We start from the raw sequence: 20954 nt of genomic DNA on the forward strand, positions 1-20954 counted from the left end.
ATCTGACTACCAGTGCTGCATTAGGTGATTTCATATCAGAAATGTTGTAGTCTGCACAGTCAGTCAAAAACAGTGGTCTGATCCAGAGAGCAAAACCAAGCTGGAACAATGCATGGCATAAAGATCACATAACTTTAGGCCTTTATTTAATTATGAGATGAGTAATTTCTTAGCCACTTCCATCTGAACTGTGAAGGCAGTTCACTAGGTCAGTCGCTGACGTCATTTGGATAGATAGATGGGCAAGGACTGTGAGATCTAAGCAGAAAAATAAAGTTTAATTCTTTATTTATAATCATAGTGTAGCTGAGTCTCAGAGCTGTGCTTGTGTGCACTCTCAATGTGCTTAAATTCCCAGAGTGGTCCAGGAACTCCCAGGCTTGTCATCTGCATAGGTGAGATAAAGGGCTGGTTTGAGACAGCAGACCAGGTTGAAACTAGGTGATTGATTGGACTGCTGGCCATCTGCACAAGAAGTATTTGACAGCTTGTTAGAAGAGCTATCCCAGTGGGAATTTCAGACAGTTCTTGAGATTTCCCGGGCCTGCTGTGCCTAGACCGATTTGTATGCTTAAGCATGTCGATTAACATCCTGGGTGAAGATTCTGGTTGTCCCAGATATTCCCAGACAGTTCCTGCAGCAAAGTTAATCAATTGTATAAGGGTAAGACAATCAATAGAAACAGTTCCTGTATGTGTAGAAATGATCATGTGGGACAATCTTTTGTACATGCTTAAGATAGGAAATGTTTTGTATATAGGTTAAGGTAATCTATATCAGTGCATTATGCATGTCTTGTAGTGGTCACATAGGACCACACGCCAGCTGGATTACAAAACTTAGACAGAAACATGTTTTAGGGAGTCTCACTCAATCCAACTAAGATGACCCTGCAAGGACCCTTACTATGGAGACTCTCTTTACCATCCAGGCAGCAACCAAGTGTCCTTTCTGGCACATTGTCTTGCCAGTACAAGAATTATTCTAAGTCAGTATCCTTTTAGCTGTTTTAAAATATTCTTTATGTGTAAATGCCTTTGCAGCAAATTACACTAAAAGCATCTCAAATGCCATGAAATCTTTGGCTACCAGAAGAAGCTTTTCCAATGAATGATAGCATAGATAGGGCTGTATGTACCGTACATTGCCATATACCAATTTTGGAACCATGGTCAAGCAAATACTTCCAACAGAATGGCAGATACCACCTGCTGAACATGGGAGAGAGGGACCTCACTGGCAATTGGGAAGATGTGAGAGTGTATTTGATAAACAGATTATTAGCTTGTTGTTTTTCACACCAGCTGCATAGGGTGACAACAATAGTAGTGTTGATAAAGCCTTGAAGGACAAAACTGACAGGCATTCTCCTGCATTCCATCATCTTCCTGGTCAAGCAGTTGCACTGGATATCGCAGAAGTAGCCATCCATAACAATTTATTTCAGGGTAATGGTGACTAACCCCTAACTATCAGAGGTTGAAACAGTTAGACTGTATTTGTGTTGCACTGCATGCAGATTATATATTGCTTAAGGGCAGTGCATGTTTATTTATCTGTTAAGTAGTTCACTGTATGCCTCAGAGGCAAACATACAAAGTTATAAAGCAGAAGTACGTTACTTTCCTTCCTTTCTTTTCCACTTCATATGCAAGATCTAATTGCTATTAATGCAATACAGAATGAGAAACACAGCATCTGTTAATGTTTACATTCATTTACACAGTGGTAAGTATTCAATTAAAGTGTTTCTACAGCACTGAGGTGTTGATCAAATACTGTTACAAGTTACGGTGGGCTTGGAATGCTCCTATGTTTCATCGGTCTTTCTGTAAACTGGCCTACTGCACATCAGTGAAATAATAGGCATAGATTGCTGTTTCTTCTTGCCCTTTTCCCTTCTCTTTAATTTTTTTTTAAAATGCAAATTTAAGATTTTGAAAACCAAAGTCTATAATCAAAACATTGTACAGATTTTTATAACTTGCATGGCTTAGTTTTAGATTTGAATTTCCACATTATATTTGAGACTTTGTGTATTTGCTAATGAACATACTGAATACCAGAGACATGAAGTTTCAGGTGATAAAATATGCTTGTGGTTGTGACACAATGATACCATGTTAAGAACAGGGTCTTTTATCCATAGTTTTAAATACACAACTGGACATTAACAGACCAGGTTTTGTAAGCCAAGATATTTTCCTTCAGACTGTTTGGAAGGAAATGAGTATCTACCAAGAAACAGATAGCAATTCAAACTCCCCAGCACAGTGGAACCTTTGTGAACTGGTCAGAATCTATCTGTGCAGAGTGAGTAGCCTAAGCCGAACTTCCTCTGCCCTCCCAGTCCCTCTTCTGCACAAAAAAGAAAAAAGCCATGCAACATTAACAGACTATTATTTAAATGTGTTTTCTGTTATTATTGAGACCTAGAATATGAAGAAAGTAATTTCACATAAAATCAAACTGGATCTTAGAATTCTGCCTATTCTAAACGGGTAGTCATGAAAGAATGCTGTGGAAACCGGTGGGGCTGGTCAGAAATTGGTCATAGTGCCATTTCTGACTTCCAGCAGTTGTCATCTGCTTAGTGACATCTAGCTTTCATGAGCAGCATCACCTCTAACTTTGTGGAAGGAGGCAAGATACCAAATGTGGAGTAGCTTTTCGCAGATTTTTACGTAATTTCTCTTTGATTTACAAATGTTATCAGTTAATTTGAAATTTGGAACTGTAAGAGTTTGGTATACTGGGATGAAGCCCGATGTGATGCAAGAAGGCGCAGTACTTCTGGGCCTCCTTCGAGGGTCCCAGTCTGCCTACTGTGCTGTGCAGTGCTTCTGCTATTCCAAAAGAAAGCCTCATGCCTGCCTTTGTAAACCTCTTATACTTTCCTGCTGTTGCTGGTACTTTGAAAAAACATTGAAGTTCTTGGTTAGTTTTGTAACTTATTTCTAATTGTTGTAGGCTTCTCTGTAGCTCCACCTTTTTCTCGCTTCTGGGGAAACGCAGTACAGTTGTTCTGTATTGCCTCCACCAGGAAGCCAGTGTAGCTGCTCTTTGTAACATATGTGAAGTGACGAATAAGGAGCCAACTCCCTTCCACGTACATCACCCACATTTGTATCATAGTAGCTGACTGTGACATTTCAATAGCAAGGATTTCTGTTTGGCATTCAGCTTCTTAAACATTGCTCATTGCAGCAACATGTGCTGCACCTCCAGGGAAGGCAATTTTAGCAGAGAATGAGAAAAAGATGAATAACTGCACATGAGATTTTGCAAAAATTATTCAGTTTGAGAAAAATTAAAAACGGTGCCCTGGAAAAAAAAGAAAAAAAGGCACAGTGTCTTGAACCAACTGCTGCAACTATTATTTGTCCTATGCATCCCCATTACGTGAATGTACCCATTTTCTTAGAATGTTGTCATCCATCCATGAGAAATAAAAACATTTTGCTGTCCTAACCTTGGACGTGCAGAAATTGTTTTAACACTTTGATCTGCATGAGGGGTGTGGGTTGTATATCCCCTGTACTTGCTGGAGAGAGTTTATGGTCACCCTGTGCTCCAGCACAATTTTTTTTCTTGGTACTAGAGATAAAAAGCTGGGAAGACATATAATGACTAGATCTTAGATGGTCTTAGATCTTAATGGCTTTTCACTTGCTCACAAGGACACTTTCCTGTCAAAGGGCATTCGATTACTGATAGAAGAATAGCAGTAACTGTTCAGGGCATTCCTAGTCAGGTTCAGTATTGATGTGAGAATATTCCTGGAACATTTAGTGATTTTTGCTTTTAGATTTACAAAGAACTGACCTATATGTATTTCTATGTCTGACTGATAAGCTGAAAAAAGATAGCAGGCTAAAAGGACTCCAAGAATATTCTTGATTCACCACCAGGGAGCTGAAAATATTAGAATTCATAGTTTGTAAAGTACTTGGTGTTGTCTTGTTTCTGAGAAACAAGTGAGATTCAGGGAAGTGTTGCACAGAAGTTCAGATGTGAGCTACTTCCCATGGAGCGGTTCAGCAGGCAGTGTAGGCACAAAGTATTCTGAAGAACTAGGGCTGAAATAGTCATTCTTGTGGTGAAAAATGATGTTCATCTTATCTAGGCACACCTTTTTGTATGACCCTTTTTCTTAGCACTGGATGGAAATGACAAGCCATGCTGTATGCCTGACATAGCACAAGAACACATTGAAGTCAGTCTTCTGATAGGTCTTCATAAACCATCTCAGTCCAGGCAAGGGTGTTCAGGCTGATTCAGACTTTGAGTACTTGCTTCAAAGGGGAGATATATGATAACATTATTGAGATGCCATTGGTGGTACCTCTTCTTGAGTCAACTTGATGTGAGAACATTTAAATTTCTAAATTGAGAAATTTCCTTTCTCTTAGTGGAGATACCACTTTGCAGATCAAACTGACTTAATCCTGCAAAAGTTTCATTCCTTGAGTTTAAGTTGATGGTGTCTAGGTCTCACCCTTTCAGAAACAAAGATGAAAACTGAGTAGTGTTTTTATCACTGATAGTTTTTCCAAATACTCCTCCATTATTTCAGCTTTGACTGCTTTCACAGCTGAGTGGATTCCACAGTTTTTAGCTGACACAGATGAAAGCCTATAAAATAGCTCCATCTGTATTGTTTTAATCAGGCATTTAGGATCTGTATTCACCTGGAATTAAGGTGACACTGATGGTCTTAGCCCTTACATCAGATGTTTCAAGAAGTGTAAGAGATACATGCCTGCTACATGGACACTTCCTTTAAACACTGCTCATGCAAATTAACTGCTCTCTGAAGTATTTGACAATATTTAACTAGAACCTAGGCAATAAGCTAGAGACATGTCATGATCTTAAAGTTCAGTATTTCTTGCTTTGAAGGAACCCAGCTTTCCAAATAATGTCTTTATTTTCTTCTGATTGTTTCTCTAGTTAGTGCTGCACTGTTTGAGAGACATCTTAGCTCTTTCTAATAACAAAGAAAAAGAACACTTCCCCCCCACCAGTCACATTCACTGCTTATACTAGGTTATTGTTAGTTTTGCTTGTTCATAATTGTAATACATTTTATCCTTTATTATCCTTTTTATTCCAGGTGTGTTCTTGGAGCTTTTTAGTGCCCAGGAGTTTTGATCTATTGTAATACTTACCATTGGAGAAAAGAACACTGCTTCGTGTAATTTTTGTTCTCTTGAAGAAATAATTGCGATATAAGAAATCCCATTCACCTGGCCTCCAACCCTGCAGGATGGAGGATGATTTATTTTCCTGCAAATTCTTTGCTTTTCCTGTAAATAAGAGAACTAATAGTTCTTTATGGGATATAGCATTTATTCCACTAGCTGGATGTGTGTTCCACCCACTAATGGCCTCTTTTTCGATGCAGCATTTTCAGCTGTTGAATTTTTACCATTCTTTCTTACTTTTAAGACAGAAAAAGTAAGAGCTTAGGTCTGGAGAGAGTTGATTTTGCTGGTGAGGTGCTGGATTGTGGGTAGAGATTTTCTTCGGAATAGAAGAATTAATCCTTTTTCTCATATATATTTGCTATGTTTTGACTTCCTATTACTGTGTCAGAGATCTGATGGAAGCTACGTTCCCCACGTAGTTTCCACACATCATCCTAGGACATCAGGAAAAGGTTTTTCACTGACAGGGAAGTTGGTCACTGGAACAGGCTACCCAGGGTCACGCCACCAAGGTCTTGAACTCAGGTCGTGAGACCAAGCCTGACAGAATTTAAGAAACATCTGGATGACCCTCCTAGTCATGTGGTTTAGTTTTAGGTCGTCCTCTATGGAGCAGGGAGTTGGACTCGATGATCCTTATGGGTCATTCCAAATTGAGATATCCTATGATTCTTTCTTATGCAACTCTGGCTGTTGCATTGAAGTACATATGGTTTTGTATGGATACAAACAGGACAAGATGTTTCAGTCTTCAACAGGTGAGAAGTCATTCCGTCAGTATTTTTGGGGTTTCGTTGGGGATTTTTGTGCACATGATAACTGATATTTTAGACCTTCAGTTTCCTGTCAGGCTTTACTCAGTTAGCAATAGTCACCATAACTGTTTTGCAGCCTTCTTTCATCATCCTTAAAAAAATGACTCTTGCATGAATTTTCCAGTAGGGAAAAAAATCCCACTTCAGATAAATTTTCATCAGTGAGCTGAGGCTGTTTCTGTTCAACATAATGTGTTTATGCATGATATGGTGTTGCTTTTTATTCTGAACAGTGAGTCTTGATGACACCTGTTTAATATCCTGACATCATGCAAAATACAGATTGGATGCCTCTGGACTTTGATCCCAAGAGCTGCATGGAAATTTGCTAGAACATATAATGGCTGCAGCTAATGTGCATGTATTTGCATAGTTAATAAAGTTAAAAAGCTGACAATGATGGTATTTTCATGGATTTGTATCTTCCCTGATGGATTAGTACAAAAAGCTTGTTGATTGAGTTCACTAGCAATTAAAGTGGGCAATTGATCTTTCTTATCTTTCCAAACAGATGAAGTGAGAAGGGCAGCCAGGAGTTACTTTTCACCACTGGGCAAATTCTAGCTGGATCTACCTGTCAGTCAGCTTTTAGCAGAAAGCTCTGGCTTCCTGCCATTTTATCTAGACCAGCCTGTGTGTGTATTTTCACTCATTCACTGACAGGAAGGAAAAAAAAAGAAGGCTTTATCTTATCTTCTAGGGAAGGCTTGAGTTTTTGCCTCTTCTAGAGAGGTAGGACTGGGAGGCTGGTGTCTGCCTGGTTATCACTGACCTCTCTTAGGATGGTCTGACTCTTGTAGGTCCTCCACCCTTGACCACTGCACTGGAAACAGTGTAGTTGAGGCCAAAGACCCCAAAGTAACAAGAAACAGCACTAACTGAGACTGGCCACACTCTTGTGTTCTGCAGTCTCGTCTTGCAAAAATGAATAGAGAAAAACAAAGAAGGCATTCAGCATTTTGGAGATAGCAAGAAACAGTGGAGAAAATTTAGAATTTCTCAAATCGGCCAGTAAAGAAAAAGACTCAAATGGGAACTGGCTGTTTGAGTTTGATGGGGCTAAGCAAGGTGGGAGGAAAGCTAGCCAAATACCTAAGGGGAGGAAGATAATCCTCTAAGATCCCAGTAAGTGAATTATCTTTTGGCTATTTCTTTTCCGAAAAAAAGGTTTGGCTGAATGTCTTGTTACCTAAATGGCAGAAACAAAAAAAACACATCAATTTTACTTTATATAACAGTCTGCAGTTTCATCCATATAAAGCACGTTGGTTCCAAACATGGAGCATGGATGAGCTCTTGGCACCCTCAGTTAATTTTGTTATTAAGGAAGTTGGTTTGAAGAAGCATCCTTAAATCAGATTTTTCCCACTTGTCTGCCCTTTTTGTGTGTGTGTGTATTAGTGATAGACTTGGAAAGAAAGAAAAAAAAAAAGAAGAAAAACAATACTCAGCATCAGTCAGACTGTGTTATGGTCTTTGCTACAGAGATGAGAATTAATTTGCAGTTATTCTCCTTTGCTGTATGCTGATGCTGATTTGGGAGGTTTTGTTTGTTCTGCATTTTTAATATCTAATCTTCCTTCCCAGTTGTGGCTTGCTCCATGGTTTCTGCATTTGCTCTACATTATCGAGGAACCAGAGGTTCAGATAATCATCCATTTCTATCTCAACCTTTTTGCTCACTGGTATTTGTATCCAAACTTGTTGCATGTATGTGTAGAAGATACCATCTGTTTCTTAAAGTGAAAGATGAGGCAGAATTCTATTAAAGTCAGCAGTGCTTCTGTGATGAGTAAGAACAACAGCAGCAAAGGCCAGCAGAAATAGAAAAATAATTTTAGCAAAAATGTATAAATTCCCGTCTCCTTACAGTCGTTTCTTATTGTGAGTTATTATTATTTCCTAAAATACTCAGGCACCAGAAATTCTGAATCTAGAAAACTTAACCAGCTTTGCTGGATTTCTGGTTTCCTTGACAACCATTCATATAAATAGTAAGGACTTGTTATGGGGGGAATATCAGTATAATTGAAACCTGTGAATCACCCAGGAAAAAGCTAAATTCAAAGTTGAAGTTACAAGTTATGCAGCAAACATTAACAGAAGAGACTGTTTTCATTTAAATAAGGCACTTCTGTTAACGTTTGCTGGATACCTGATAGGATGGAGCAAAGGCAATGATTTTCCAAAGGTGAGATGCCAGAAGATTCCTTTTGGCTCTCCTCCTGAGGAAACTATTACAGATGACAGTCACCTTCTTCTTCCCTTTGGTGACTTGGAATTTCTCTCTCTCTCACTTCAGATTTTTCTTTTATTATTAATATTATCTTTAAAAAAGAAACACAGCTAGAGACAAGCATGAATGTTATACCCGTATTTAAAAGTTAACCTGCTATTTCCCTCCTTTCTCAATGATTCAATTAACCCAGTCTCAGCAACAATATATTGATATTGCTTTCCTGGAAGCAAGACAGTGAGAAAGTCTCTGCCTGGAGTTTAAACACTGGGGGAGGTATAGTCAATGTGAAACGGAGAGGACTATCCTAGAACTAATCCTGATCTATTCTAGTGCTGCTGGAATTGTGACTCAGGTTTCAGGAATGTGGGGAAAGGTGTGGCAAATATTTACGGCAGATGAAGATTCACACAGATGAATCTGTGAACAACAGTGATGAGAAAAACTGTCCATCAAGAAAACTGTCTTGTGCCAGCAAATCGATACTGTTTGTTTGCCCTCTCTTTTTGGGCTTTGTGTTGCAAAAAACCCCTTAGTTATATGATAGCCATTAAAATGGTGGCAGTATTTTCCTCCAGTTTAGAAACAAAATGAAAGACTTAAATAAAGGTCATATGATTTAAAAAACCAATATCTTGCTACTTCTGATGTTTGTAGTAGCAGCAAAGCACTAAGCAAGTAATGAAAAAGCTGTGAGAACAAGTTATCAGCTGTGTCTAGAAAGTTATTTATCCAATCTGAGGAAATAACAGTCTTTATTGTTATCTGATTCACACATCAGAATTTCCAGGATTGTTTCCCACACCTGGGACATGAATTTGGCTGGTTTTCCTTCACGGAGATCCCTCCTTCTCTAAGTTCTTTCATCGTGTAGATTGCACTGGTTTTCAGATCAGGGTCAGATACAATTCAGAACAATTCAGCTATGATTTGTGCAGATTTACAACATTCTTCATGATTTTGCTGTGGCCTGGAAGTTTTGCTTTGTTTACCTTTTTTTAAGATTTTGGAGTTAGTTTATACCCTGACTAATATAATCTTCAGGAAGATAGTGCCTATGTTGAAGAAAGTAGATGATGAATACTTTTGGATACTCACATTTCCATCAAGTCATTCATTACAAAGCCTAATTCACATTTTTTTCTATTTTAATCAGTATATTCTAGATGCCAGATACTTTTAATGGCAAAACCTGGCATGTCAGCTCTCAGGAGGCAAAATTTACAGACTGCCTTTTCAACATCCTCCAGGCTCTTCTGTTTTCTGACTTCTATTTGCTGCTGGCTGTTTCCTTCCCCAGCACAGGGAATCTGAGTCTGGGTGGTGGTGGGTTTGGTTCTACTTGATCCCATTAATTAACCCCTCTCTGAGAGGGGTGGGGGTGCATGCAAGTGGCACCTTCTGCCTTCAGGTTTGCTGTTTCCCAGCCTGATGCCTCAACCCAGCCATCTGACCTACAGGCTCTTGCAAGATACTGGCCTTAGTGGTACTTTTGTAAAGTTAGCTGAGCAACAAGGCTGTCTTTTATTTGGAGTGGGGATGGGGATACTATGTCATAGCTGTGGATTATTTTGATTGATTTTTTTCCCCAGCATATCTAGGAAGATGCAGTGAATGTAGTGACAAAATCAATATATTTTTGAAGGTTGCATATTTCCAGAGTAAAGTGTTTAAGGACATGCTGCCAGGAAAAATGTTTCATCAGCCAAAATTCCATCTCACCACACTGAGTAAATATGACCCAAATTAAACTGGTAGATAGCCGGGTCCAAAGAAAAAGGAGTCATAAAGAAGCTGTGACACTCTGCAGCAGGATGTTGCTAAAAACTTATAGGACTTCAAAAACCAACCTAATTCATGAATGAAAAATCCACCAAAAGTTATTAATCAAAAAAATGCCACCTGTTGCTCCAAAATCTGTTGCAAATTGCTGCAGGGTGGGAGTATATATGGGGGCAGTATTGCTGTAGAATTTCCCTGGGTTTATATTCTTCAGTAGACACCTGTCACCAGCCACTATCAGATGCCAGCTACTGAGCTCAATGGACTCTTGATCTGACAGGATACAGGCACCCTAAGTTGTTTGTCCTTCCATGTTGGTCACTGTCATTCTGTTCATGTTGTTATCAAGTTTGTTTCCTGCTAAGTCTACAAGTCTCTATCCCTTTCAATGAGGCTCAAGTGGCCTGCCCTTGTACAGTTATTTAACTTACTGTGGAGAGTCAGTACTCACCTGGGAAGCCTGGGCAAGTTTCCTCATCATTTATTTGTGGGGGAAAAAAGCATATTAAAATTTAAAAAAGAATAATCACACAATTCCCTAAAGAAGTACAGTATGACAGTTAAAGTCTGGCTGAATATATTTGTCATTACTTGCTATAAGAGTTGTGTGTTGTGATCACAATGTGGAGGCAGCCAAACTCAAGTGTTTTTAAAAATAGAAATACCTAAATACTTAGTCACTATACAATTTGTTCACAAGCAGGGAAAGAGCTGCCATTTTCCCTTCTCTCAATCACAGAAACAGGGAAACTTGATTTAAAGCTGTATGTCTATATCAGACTTCTCTGCTCTAATGAAAATGTATACGGTGGTAGCAACTGTGAGAAAGCTGAGTTAGGTTGTGTACAACAAGTTTTAGTCAGTGTTTTAGTCAGCTTTTCCCAGTGATAGAGCCCAGTTAGGGAAGACAACTTGCTGGTAAAGTATCCCTGAACATCAAGGCTGTTGCTCCCATTTCTTTGGCATTTACCAGAGTGATGTTATGTACTGCATGCAGACTCATGGGCATGTAATTTTTATATTAAAATAATTTAGATAATTTAGTGTATTTTCAGGCTTCAATTAGAGAAAGAATAAAGATGGTTCTGGTGAAAGACCTTTAGTAAGTAGATGCTATTTCACTTAACTTACTTAAAAGAATCACTGTCAGCACCAGCTAAATACCATTCTTTACTCTTCTGTCATGAACAAAAATCCAGACCTTGAGAGCTAGAGATCCAAGGTGTGCTGTTTCTGCTGAACTGAGAATTATGGCAAAGTATGTCACACTATTTTGTTTCTCTTTCTTCTTTTACTAACTCTATTTTTTTTTCTTCCTGATGTATCTTCTAGAAATATTTGTTCTCTGAAGGCAACTCTGATCTAGCTTGTAAAGCAGATGATTCACAAACACGGCATATATGGGCCATTTTAACTATGCCAGAGAAAAATTATATATTAAGACTTACAGAAAGTATTTAGACAATATTGAGAAAAGTGACTAAACGTTACCAGTTATGTCAGAGTGGACAGCTTAAAGGTTGCAGAATTTTCCAAGAGTTTTGCAATTATTTTTTTAAGAGTTAGGCCACCATAATTATCTTAAACTGTCACTTCTTAACAACTGCTGTGGTTTAGGAATGGTGCTCCCCTATTTAATGCCCCCACCAAGACTCTACCAAACCACTCATTGCTTGCTCACTCCCCTCTTCCCCTCTCTCTTCCCACTCTGGTGGGATGGAGCTGAGAATTGGAGGAACTAAAGGTAAAGATCATGGTTGAGGTAAGAACAGTTTACTAGAAACAGCAATGAGATAAGAAAATTAATAATAACAGTAACAATACTAATAACAAAAGTATACAAAAGAGAGAGAGATTCATGTGCAAAAACCCCAGACCCTGAGACAATGAACAACGGCCGACAAAGCCTCCATGTTTTTCAACTGGAAGCCACACCCTTCTTCTCAGAAGCAGGAAAGTCCCTTTCCCCCACCCCTGGCAATGACATGAGGTGGTATAGAATAAACTCCAGGTCCTGGCCTAAACTAGGACAATGACCTGTTCAAACACTGTGCCCTTGTATTTCTTCTCTACTGTATGTACAGAAGACTATATGTAGTACCCAGAGAGAGTGAGCCTTCACAGTGCTGTTGTGGAGTGTAAGGAGTTTTCCCTAGCATGAATTGGGAACTGTTACATTATTCATGAATAGCAAAGCCATGAAGAAATTATGCTGGGGACTAATTAGGATTTCTGTTTGTGTCTTAGTCAACTCGGCATCACGGGAGAGAAAACTTTAGATAAATTGAACTAATTGACAATCCAAGGTTCAATATATGCTCAAATCAAGCACGTGCTATCCAGCTGTTTTAGACCATGTGGAATAGGGACTGCTTTTTTAATTTTTAAAAGTGATCCTTTCAGACATCAGGCTTCAGGATGGCAGGCTTTTGGCTTCTGTGTACCAGATCAGAAGGAACTGCCTGGCAAGGATCTCTTCCATTCAGTGATATGTGGCAGTGGTATTGGGAATCCTGAGAGCAAAGAAGGTAACTGCACCTTGAAGGTGACTATCTTTTCCAACCACCTTTTACCTTCTCTGCTTGTCTCAGGCTATTCATGCAATATCTGAACCCCTGCCTTACTAGGCTTATTTGCATAAGCATATTAAGTGTTGTTTTGGAGATATATTGTATTTGGAGTAATAAAATGAAGGATATGCCACCCAAAATTAATAACATAGGGATGGGTAAAAGTGAACATGAGTCTGTAAAATGACTAACTCTTTTAACGTGTGAGGTATGACTCACACAAGGATGTCAAGTGGCAGATTCAAAGCAATATAGTTTGTGAAAGCAAGGTAGATACTGCTTTCTGACACCTTGATGTGATGGTCCATTCCTGAAGCCCTCCTGTGGGAGAGCTAAGACCACAAATAACTAGAGTTTTGAGGGTGTGGATTTGAAATTATCTCTCTTACACACATAGAAGACATTTCTGGGGAGCATTGAGGTTTCAAAAAACCAAACAAAACTTCACACTTCAGTTTGCACTTTCTGGTTTTGCTTTGTTTTATGGTAACCTGCTTTTTCTGCCTTCCCCCTTAAAATTTTTTCTTTCTCCTTGAAGGTTTGCTCTACTTCCCTCAGTCCTTTTAATGAACTCAGTAGTGGGGAAAAGCTCTGCCCTGGTACAGGAATCCTGAGAATACAGAGGAAGGTTGCATGCCATTATAAGGGGAATAGAGCAGGTCAGCTTACATCATCAGAGGCCTTGTGACTTTATATTCAAAAAGAAGTGTGCTCTAAGCACCTATTATTAGTCTTTCTTCAACCACGCTTGCAACTTCAAATAAATTTTAGGAACTCATTCTCTTACAGGAAGGTTTCCTTTAAGGATTTTCGAGGCAATGAGTTTTTCTGTGCAAATGCTGTTTCATATAATAAACTTTACAGTGCCAGTGAATAGATATGAAATAGTTAAATAACAGAATAAATCTCCTCAGTTTTATGAATGCACTTAGTTTCTGCCTACCTTCTCCGAAATATGCTAGGACAAATTCTGAAATCTGTAACACTCAGGTCCTCTCTAGACAAAATACTAATTGAAATTAACGAGAGCATGACTCAAGGGAAAACTTAAAATCTGGGAATTGTAATGCATGCCCTTTAAAACATTAAACAATAGGAGTTTCAGACAGGGAAATAGGAACTTTTCAAAAACTTCTATATCACACTTTCAGAAGTGACTTTTCATACTTGAGAACTTGAGTCCCACAGAAAGAAAATTAAACACAGCTCACGGAACATCCTAATGCCAGCTATGGAGCTTGGTTTCCCAACTTATTTTAGAAGCTGTAGAAGTGTTTTGTTTAGCCTGTACTGAAGAAATGAAAATGTTTGAGTTTACCACTTCAATATGTAACAAACAACTAATGTGGCTAAAAATGTTCTGTCACTTTCTCTACTTTTGAGCAAGTCTGTGTGATCTCAGTAGTTTTAAGTTAAAGATGTAAGGCTTAAAGAAACATTTAAGTGTGTAAGAAACATTTTTCTTACAATTTTCTGTCCTATTATACCGAATGCCTGGCCTTTTGAAATTTTGACCTCCAAATCTATAAAAAATATAAGGAAAAAAATTATGTTTGTTACTTCTACCTCAAGAGTCAGAAAATTCTGGGAATGGCAAACACAACATTTTTTGTTTTGGTTGAAAATGAAAGTAAGGTACAGTATACCTGCAGTTTTAGATTAAAAATATATTTCAATTTTATCAGGATGCATGAATGCCTCAGAACAAGTTGTACCGGACCGGAAAGGCTCAACTAATTTTAATTTTATTGCGTGAAGCAGTTGCCTCAGAGAACTTTTCTTTTCCCAAGGTTTCAGAAACTTCTGCATGTTTCAGAGCTTCTGAAGTAAATTTGAAAGCAGGATTTTAGATGACTTTCCACCTCAGAGATCTTCCACTATTACAAGAAACTAGTGTCCAGGAAAAGTTTCTCTCTCTAATGAAGACTATTTTTTCTTCTTCTTTCCCACTTCCCAATTCCTATCAAGTCGGAAGTGTCTTGGATCCCCAACAAACACTACTCTGGGATTTACGGGCTGATGAAGTTGGTTCTGACTAAGACTCTACCTTCTAATCTTGAGCGAGTCATTGTCCTCGACACAGACATTACATTTGCCACTGACATTGCTGAGCTATGGGCCGTCTTTCACAAGTTCAAAGGTATTTTAATGATTTTTTTGCTGTCCTTGTTTGGAGGGGGAGGGAGAATGTTAAAGCAAACAATACAGTGGGGGTGAAAGGGCTATCTAAGATTGGTTAAATGTTTTCACTCTTTTAGTTTTTGGTGTTTCAATATAATTGTTCTCTTTGTGAGCTCTTTTCTCAATGATGTTCAGTATAGAATGATTGACAACACTGATTATCTATGTAGTTGGTTTTATTGGTCTGATTATTTGGGACAGGTGAGAGCTTGACAATACAAGTAGGTGATAAAGAATTATGAGCATGCTCTAGTGATGTGCTATTCAAATACCTCTTGGTATTTGAATTTCCAAGTATTCTATACTTGGAAGAGCTTGGGGTTTATTATTTTTTTATTAATAAAAAATATTTATTACTTTCAGTAGAACTTTTCCATATTACCTCTGAAAGTGAATGAAATTCGGATCATTCTTGAACCAGGGAGGAGGATGAAGGGAGCAGAGTAACACATGTGAATAGAAATGAGTTCCTGCCTGCTCCTCTTAATGCGTTGATAAAGGGTTCTGGATTCTAAGTATCCACCTAAAATAGTTTTCTTCACCTATCTCCATGTCCCACAGCTCCTTGGAAATGCACCTCATACTTTTACCAAGAAAGGAGACTTTCAGAGTAACTCTGTAAGGAGATGATCACAAAAAAGTTCCCCACTGCCCTGTCACAAACCAAAGCACTTTCCTAGGTGGCACACTGCTAAAACCATACAATTCTCACAGGTTCTAGTGTTGCAAGCTGTTCAGAGTCAGAGAGATACCCTACTGTTTTCTTCTTGCCCTCAGAATATGTACTGCATAGTAAGCACATAGGCGTTCCAGCATGCTGGTTTGAAGGTTTACAACCCCGTAAAATTTTAACCTTGATGCATTTTGTCAGCTCTCTCAAAATCATCTCAAGAAAAGTCAGCCTAAGCAAATGGGAGTATTCATTTACATAAGCCAAAATACACCACTCCATTAGGAGGGCAAGAAAAAAGAGAGTACATTTACTGTACTTATCCCCTCCTAAAATCCACAAGGCCTCTTTGCCTTTCCCAGTACCCAGCAAAGGGGCAAGACCTATTATCTTCAGCTCTACAGTCAAGGACAGGGTTCTAGTGCTTATTCCTCAATGCATTTGTTTCCTTTCCCGTCTGTGGATACACTGATGTCCTTTCAGCAGGCCAGAAGCAATCACCTTTTTACTTAACTGAATTATTCACAAGCTTTCTTCATTAAGGAATATCAGGTTTTTCCTCCTCTTCAGGTACTGTTCAGACCTCTTCACCAAACCTTTCCCTCCACTGAACCTTGAGTCTCATGTAAACATATACCTTAACAACCATAAGTAACATCAATTTATGCTTAAGGAGTAATGCTGTGCTATTGTACTGTCTCACCGTGTACTGCTGTCCCATTAATAGCAATATTTTACTGAATATAGTGTATAAGCATGATGCACCATGTAAAGAAATGTGTATAAACTGAACTTGGGCGTAGAGGACTGCATGGTCGAAGAGAGCAAAATCTGAATTGAGACAATGAGAGGGATCATCTTGCTTATGTTTTCTGCCATAATTTCAATTAAGATCCCTTGCTTTTTTACTGGGTGAATGAAACCAAGCATAAAGTCCACTTGTAAGGAGAGAAACATGGAGCAGAAGCAGACATAAGATTGAAAGAAAATACAGATAGAAAATACGGAAGCGTGGAGAAGAATAGTTAATGGAAACAAAAAAGTAGGTGGAAGTCAGGCTCCATAGAGCTAGGCAAGAACAGTCATCTGATTAGATCTGTGAAAAGCTCTAACTTACACACAGAGACAGAATTCCTGTGCTACTGCCAGCCCTCATAACATACATAGCACAACTCCCAAATGTATGATTTTGTAAATTGTCCAGTGTGTCCTTTTAATTCCAGCTGACTACCTGCTGCTCCACAATTTTCTAATCCTGGCAATAGATTGGTCAGTGTCTACATCTGCTCATCTCCCAGGCACAAAGAAAGAATTGATGGGACAATCCCATAGCACTGGGTGTTGATCCAGGGTGGGAGAGGACTTTGGATCCTAAATGTTGGGGAGAAGAAAGAAATTAAAGTGTCCAAGCACAGGCTTGTTCTCCAGCCTGTGTCATAGGCTGCAGTTCTATTACCAAAGACGACCTTGATGACAATGACAGTGGAGTTGAGTGTTTGTAGGTAAGAATCAGAGGGAAAGCCAACAAGGCAGATATCATGGTGGGAGTCTGTTATAGACCACCCAACCAGAATGAAGAGGCAGAAGAAATATTTTATAAGCAGCTGGGAGAAGTCTCACAATTGCTAGCTCTTGTTCTCATGGGGGACTTGAACTTACCAGATGTCTGCTGGAAATACAACACAGGGGATAGGAAAGAGTCCAGGAAGTTCCTGGAGTGTGTGGAAGATAATTTCCTGACACAGCTGGTGAAGGAGGCAATCAGGGGAGGTGCCCCTTTGAATCAGTCAGCAGTCCTGGCTAACCAGGGAGGTCCCAGTGGACTGGAGATTAACAAATGTGATGCCTGTCTACAAGAAGGGCCTAGAAGGAGGATCCAAGGAATTACAGGCCTCTCAGCCTGACCTCAGTGCCAGGGAAGGTCATGGAGCAGCTCACCTTGAGTGCTGTCATGTGGCATGTGCAGGACAACCAGGGGATTAGCCCCGTCAGCCTAAGTTTGTGAAAAGCAGGTCCTGCTTGACCAACCTGATTTCCTTCTATGACAAGGTGACCTGCTTAGTGGATGAGGGAAAGGCTGTGATTGTTGTCTACCTAAACTTTAGTGAAGTCTTTGACACTGTCTCCCACAGTAATCTCCTGGAGAAACTGGCTTCTCATGGCTTGGACAGGTGCACTGTTCTCTGGGTAAAAAAGAGGCTGGATGGCTAGGCCCAGTGAGTGGTGGGGAGTGGAACTAAATGCATCTGGCAGCCAATGACTAGTGGTGTCTCTCAGGGCTCAGTATTGGCGCCAATTTGGCTTAATATCTTTACAATTATCTGGATGAAAGGATCAAGTGCGCACTCAGTTTGCGGAGAACATCAAGATGAGTGGGAGTGTTGATCTGCTGGAGAGCAGGAGAGTTCTGCAGAAGGATCTGGACAGGCTGTATTGATGAGCAGAGACCAGTTCTGTGAGTTTCAACAAGGCAAAGTGCCGGGTCCTTCGCTTGGGTCACAACAACCCTTTGCAGTGCTACAGGCTTGGGGAAGAGTGATTGGAAAACTGCCAAGTGTAAAAGGACCTGGGGATGCTGGTTGACAGCAGCAGAACATGAGCCAGCAGTGTGCCTAGGTGGCAAAGAAGGCCAATGACATCCTGACCTGTGTCAGAAATAACATGGCTAACAAGACTAGGGAAGTGATTCTCCCACTGTACGTGGCAGTGGTGAGGCTGCAACTCAAGTGCTTTGTTCAGTTTTGGACTCCTCATTACAAGAAGGACATTGAGGTGCTGGAATGTGTCCACAGGAGGGCAACAGAGCTGATGAAGGGTCTAGAGCCCAAGTCCTATGAGGAGCAGCTGAGGAAGCTGGGGTTGTTTAACCTGGAGAAAAGGAGGCTCAGGGGAGTCCTTGTCATTGTCTACAACTACCTGAAAGGAGGCTGTAGCCAGGTAGGGGTCAGTCTGTTCTCCCAGGTAACAAGCAATAGGATAAGAATGGTCTCAACTTTCACCAGGGGAGGTTTAGATTGAGTATTAGGAAAAATTTCTTCATGGAAAGGGTTGTCAAGCATTGGAAGACGTGTCACATCCCTGGGGCTATTTGAAAGTTGTGTAGATATGGCACCTGGGTATAGTGGTATATTTGGTGGTATAAGTTTAACAGTTGGACATAAAGGTCCTTTTCAGTCTAAATGATTGTATCATTCTATGATTCAATGGAAATGAAAGCAAGGACAAGTAAGTTGGAGAGATACTGATACCCTTTTACTGCTTGTAAAAGTTTGTTGTAAATTACATGGTAATTCCCAGTTTTTCCTAGGTTCTCTTTATTTCTCTTTCCAGCATTACAAAAGATGCAAAAATTGTCTCAAGTCACTAGCCCCAATTATTCCTCTGAAGGATTTTTTTTCTAAACTAATGTTTTAATCTCTTCCGTGTTTCTCTCTCAGAAGTCCTAGGTAAGTTTATGAAAATTTCTTTAGGACAATCTAGTATATTTGTTGAAACATTGCATAAACAGAAGAGTAGTAAGACTCCTATGAAGGGAAAGGCTACTCTCCAAAGGAACCTGACACTGTGCCCAGCCCCAGCTTGGAGGGCAGCTCTAGACTCACTGTGTCTCCTTCTAGAAATGTTCAAAAACCCAGTTGATGGCTAGAAGCTGCCATTATAAACCTGCTTACACCTGGATGCTTTTTGAGCAAACAGAAGAATTTTTCACATCAGTGCAGAAAAGGCAAGAGCTTCTGTCTGCGGGTTGCTGCAGGATAACTGATGAGGCAGTCCAGCACAGCCTTTTCCAAATTGCAGCCACACGTACAGAAAAGGTCCTAGAGTGTGTGATTCTTTCTGTCCCCAGGAAGACTTTTCTTCCCAACAAAAATAGTGACAAAGGCAGACCAAGAGCTCAGATTCCTTTTTTCTAGGACACCGTGCTTGGAAGAAACTCAGATTCAAGACTGTCTTGAAGTTTAACCAGGTCCAATTTGCTGTGTAGAAAGCCCTACAATATGTTTTAAATAGCACCTGCAATGCCCAGAATCCTTGTTTTGCAAAGATTCTTCTTCCAGTCATCTTAAGAGTTGCTGAAAAGATCAGACCCTTACATAGCAACTTAATATTTTTGATAGTAAAGGTACTACTACCTTTGCTCTGTAGATGGAAAAAAGGAAGTAGGATTTCTTTGTAAATTATTGCTCTTCTGCCATTTTCTGATACGCTCTTGCATACATCCTTACAATATATGATCCAACTGTTCTGTAGCTGAGTGAAAAAATTTGAAAATCTCTTCTTTGAAGTGGCAACCTTAGGCTTTGGGAGAAATTCACACCTCTCTTTGGTAGCCTGGAACAGTGTCTCAAACAATATAATATTTAACAATTTCTCTTAGCAGTCAACTGGGATTGTGTAATTGTTAGTCCTTTTATATGCAAGCTTCAATCTCTATGCATAAATATGTCTTTGGGAACCAGTAACTTAAATTTCAAGAGCCATATTCAGCTTTTCAGCTGAGATTTGGACATTTCTGCTTTAGAATCATTCTCTCTTGCACTATAGATAGGTAGTCTGTTTCTCTAGGACTGATATATATCTCCAAAATATTGACTTCAAAGGTTGAGTTGAAAGTGCAGCCAGTCTGGTGAAGATAACCTGTCATGCATGTTTTCTCTGAGTTAGCTGACACTGATTATGTTTTCTATTCATCTTTCACTGGATTTTGACAGTTCTAAACTTGAGAAACCACCTAGCCTAAGGGCAAAAGAGGGGGACTGTAGATCATAGTACATTCTTGGATGAAGTGCTGCAGAGGGTTTCAGACAGCAGGGATTACTGTAACCAATATGCTTTTATTGCAGAAATTGGGCAAATTCTTCTGAGAAAACAATGGGTCCAAAGCTATGTTCTGTGCTATCAATCTTAAAATTCTTTTAAAGGCCACATCTGCTAAATGTTTTATTCTTCTTGCTCACCCAAACTCATAGTACTGAACTGCGTGTTCTTTTTTCTAAAAATCTGATTTTTAATCTAACTCTATGTTAGATATGGATACTCAAGAGTATTCATCGTAGATGGTATTGTGAGTTTATTTGGCACCTGACTATAACAGTGTTACAGATTGCAGTTTCAGTCAGGATCACAACCTCTTTGTGCTGGGTGCTGTACACATAAAGGGACTGTCTTGGTGCTTTATCTAGTGTCAGGTGACAATTCTTGTGTCTGCCTGGTCCCTTTAGGCCATTGCTATGTATGAGTCACAGCCGAGACTCACAAATGAGACCTGAATAATCCCAGTAGAGATTAGTGTTGAGGAGCTCTGTGTTAAATTGAATGTTACATCAAAGGGCATTATGGTATTTCTAAGTACATGTCAAAACTCAGAGGCTATACTGAACAGTGATGTCTTACTACTACTACTACATGTTAGTTTTACAACCCAGCTAGATGATATGATGAATATTTTAAGTACTTTTAAACAATAGAGGCTGGATAGGACCTAACTA

General features: G+C 39.5%; 1 protein-coding gene across 5 annotated transcripts in view; it reads left to right on the plus strand.

Annotated features, from left to right (window-relative positions):
• LARGE1 (LARGE xylosyl- and glucuronyltransferase 1) overlaps window positions 1–20954 on the plus strand; it is a 273696-nt gene that overhangs the window by 153906 nt on the left and 98836 nt on the right. For all 5 annotated transcript variants that reach the window (XM_032687802.1, XM_032687804.1, XM_032687801.1 and 2 more), the window contains one exon: window positions 14583–14754. In XM_032687802.1, coding sequence (XP_032543693.1) covers window positions 14583–14754 — 172 coding nt within the window. The remainder of the gene's footprint in view (window positions 1–14582; window positions 14755–20954) is intronic.

This window comes from Chiroxiphia lanceolata, chromosome 5, assembly GCF_009829145.1.
Source record: "Chiroxiphia lanceolata isolate bChiLan1 chromosome 5, bChiLan1.pri, whole genome shotgun sequence".
NCBI classification, from domain to species: Eukaryota; Metazoa; Chordata; class Aves; order Passeriformes; family Pipridae; genus Chiroxiphia; species Chiroxiphia lanceolata.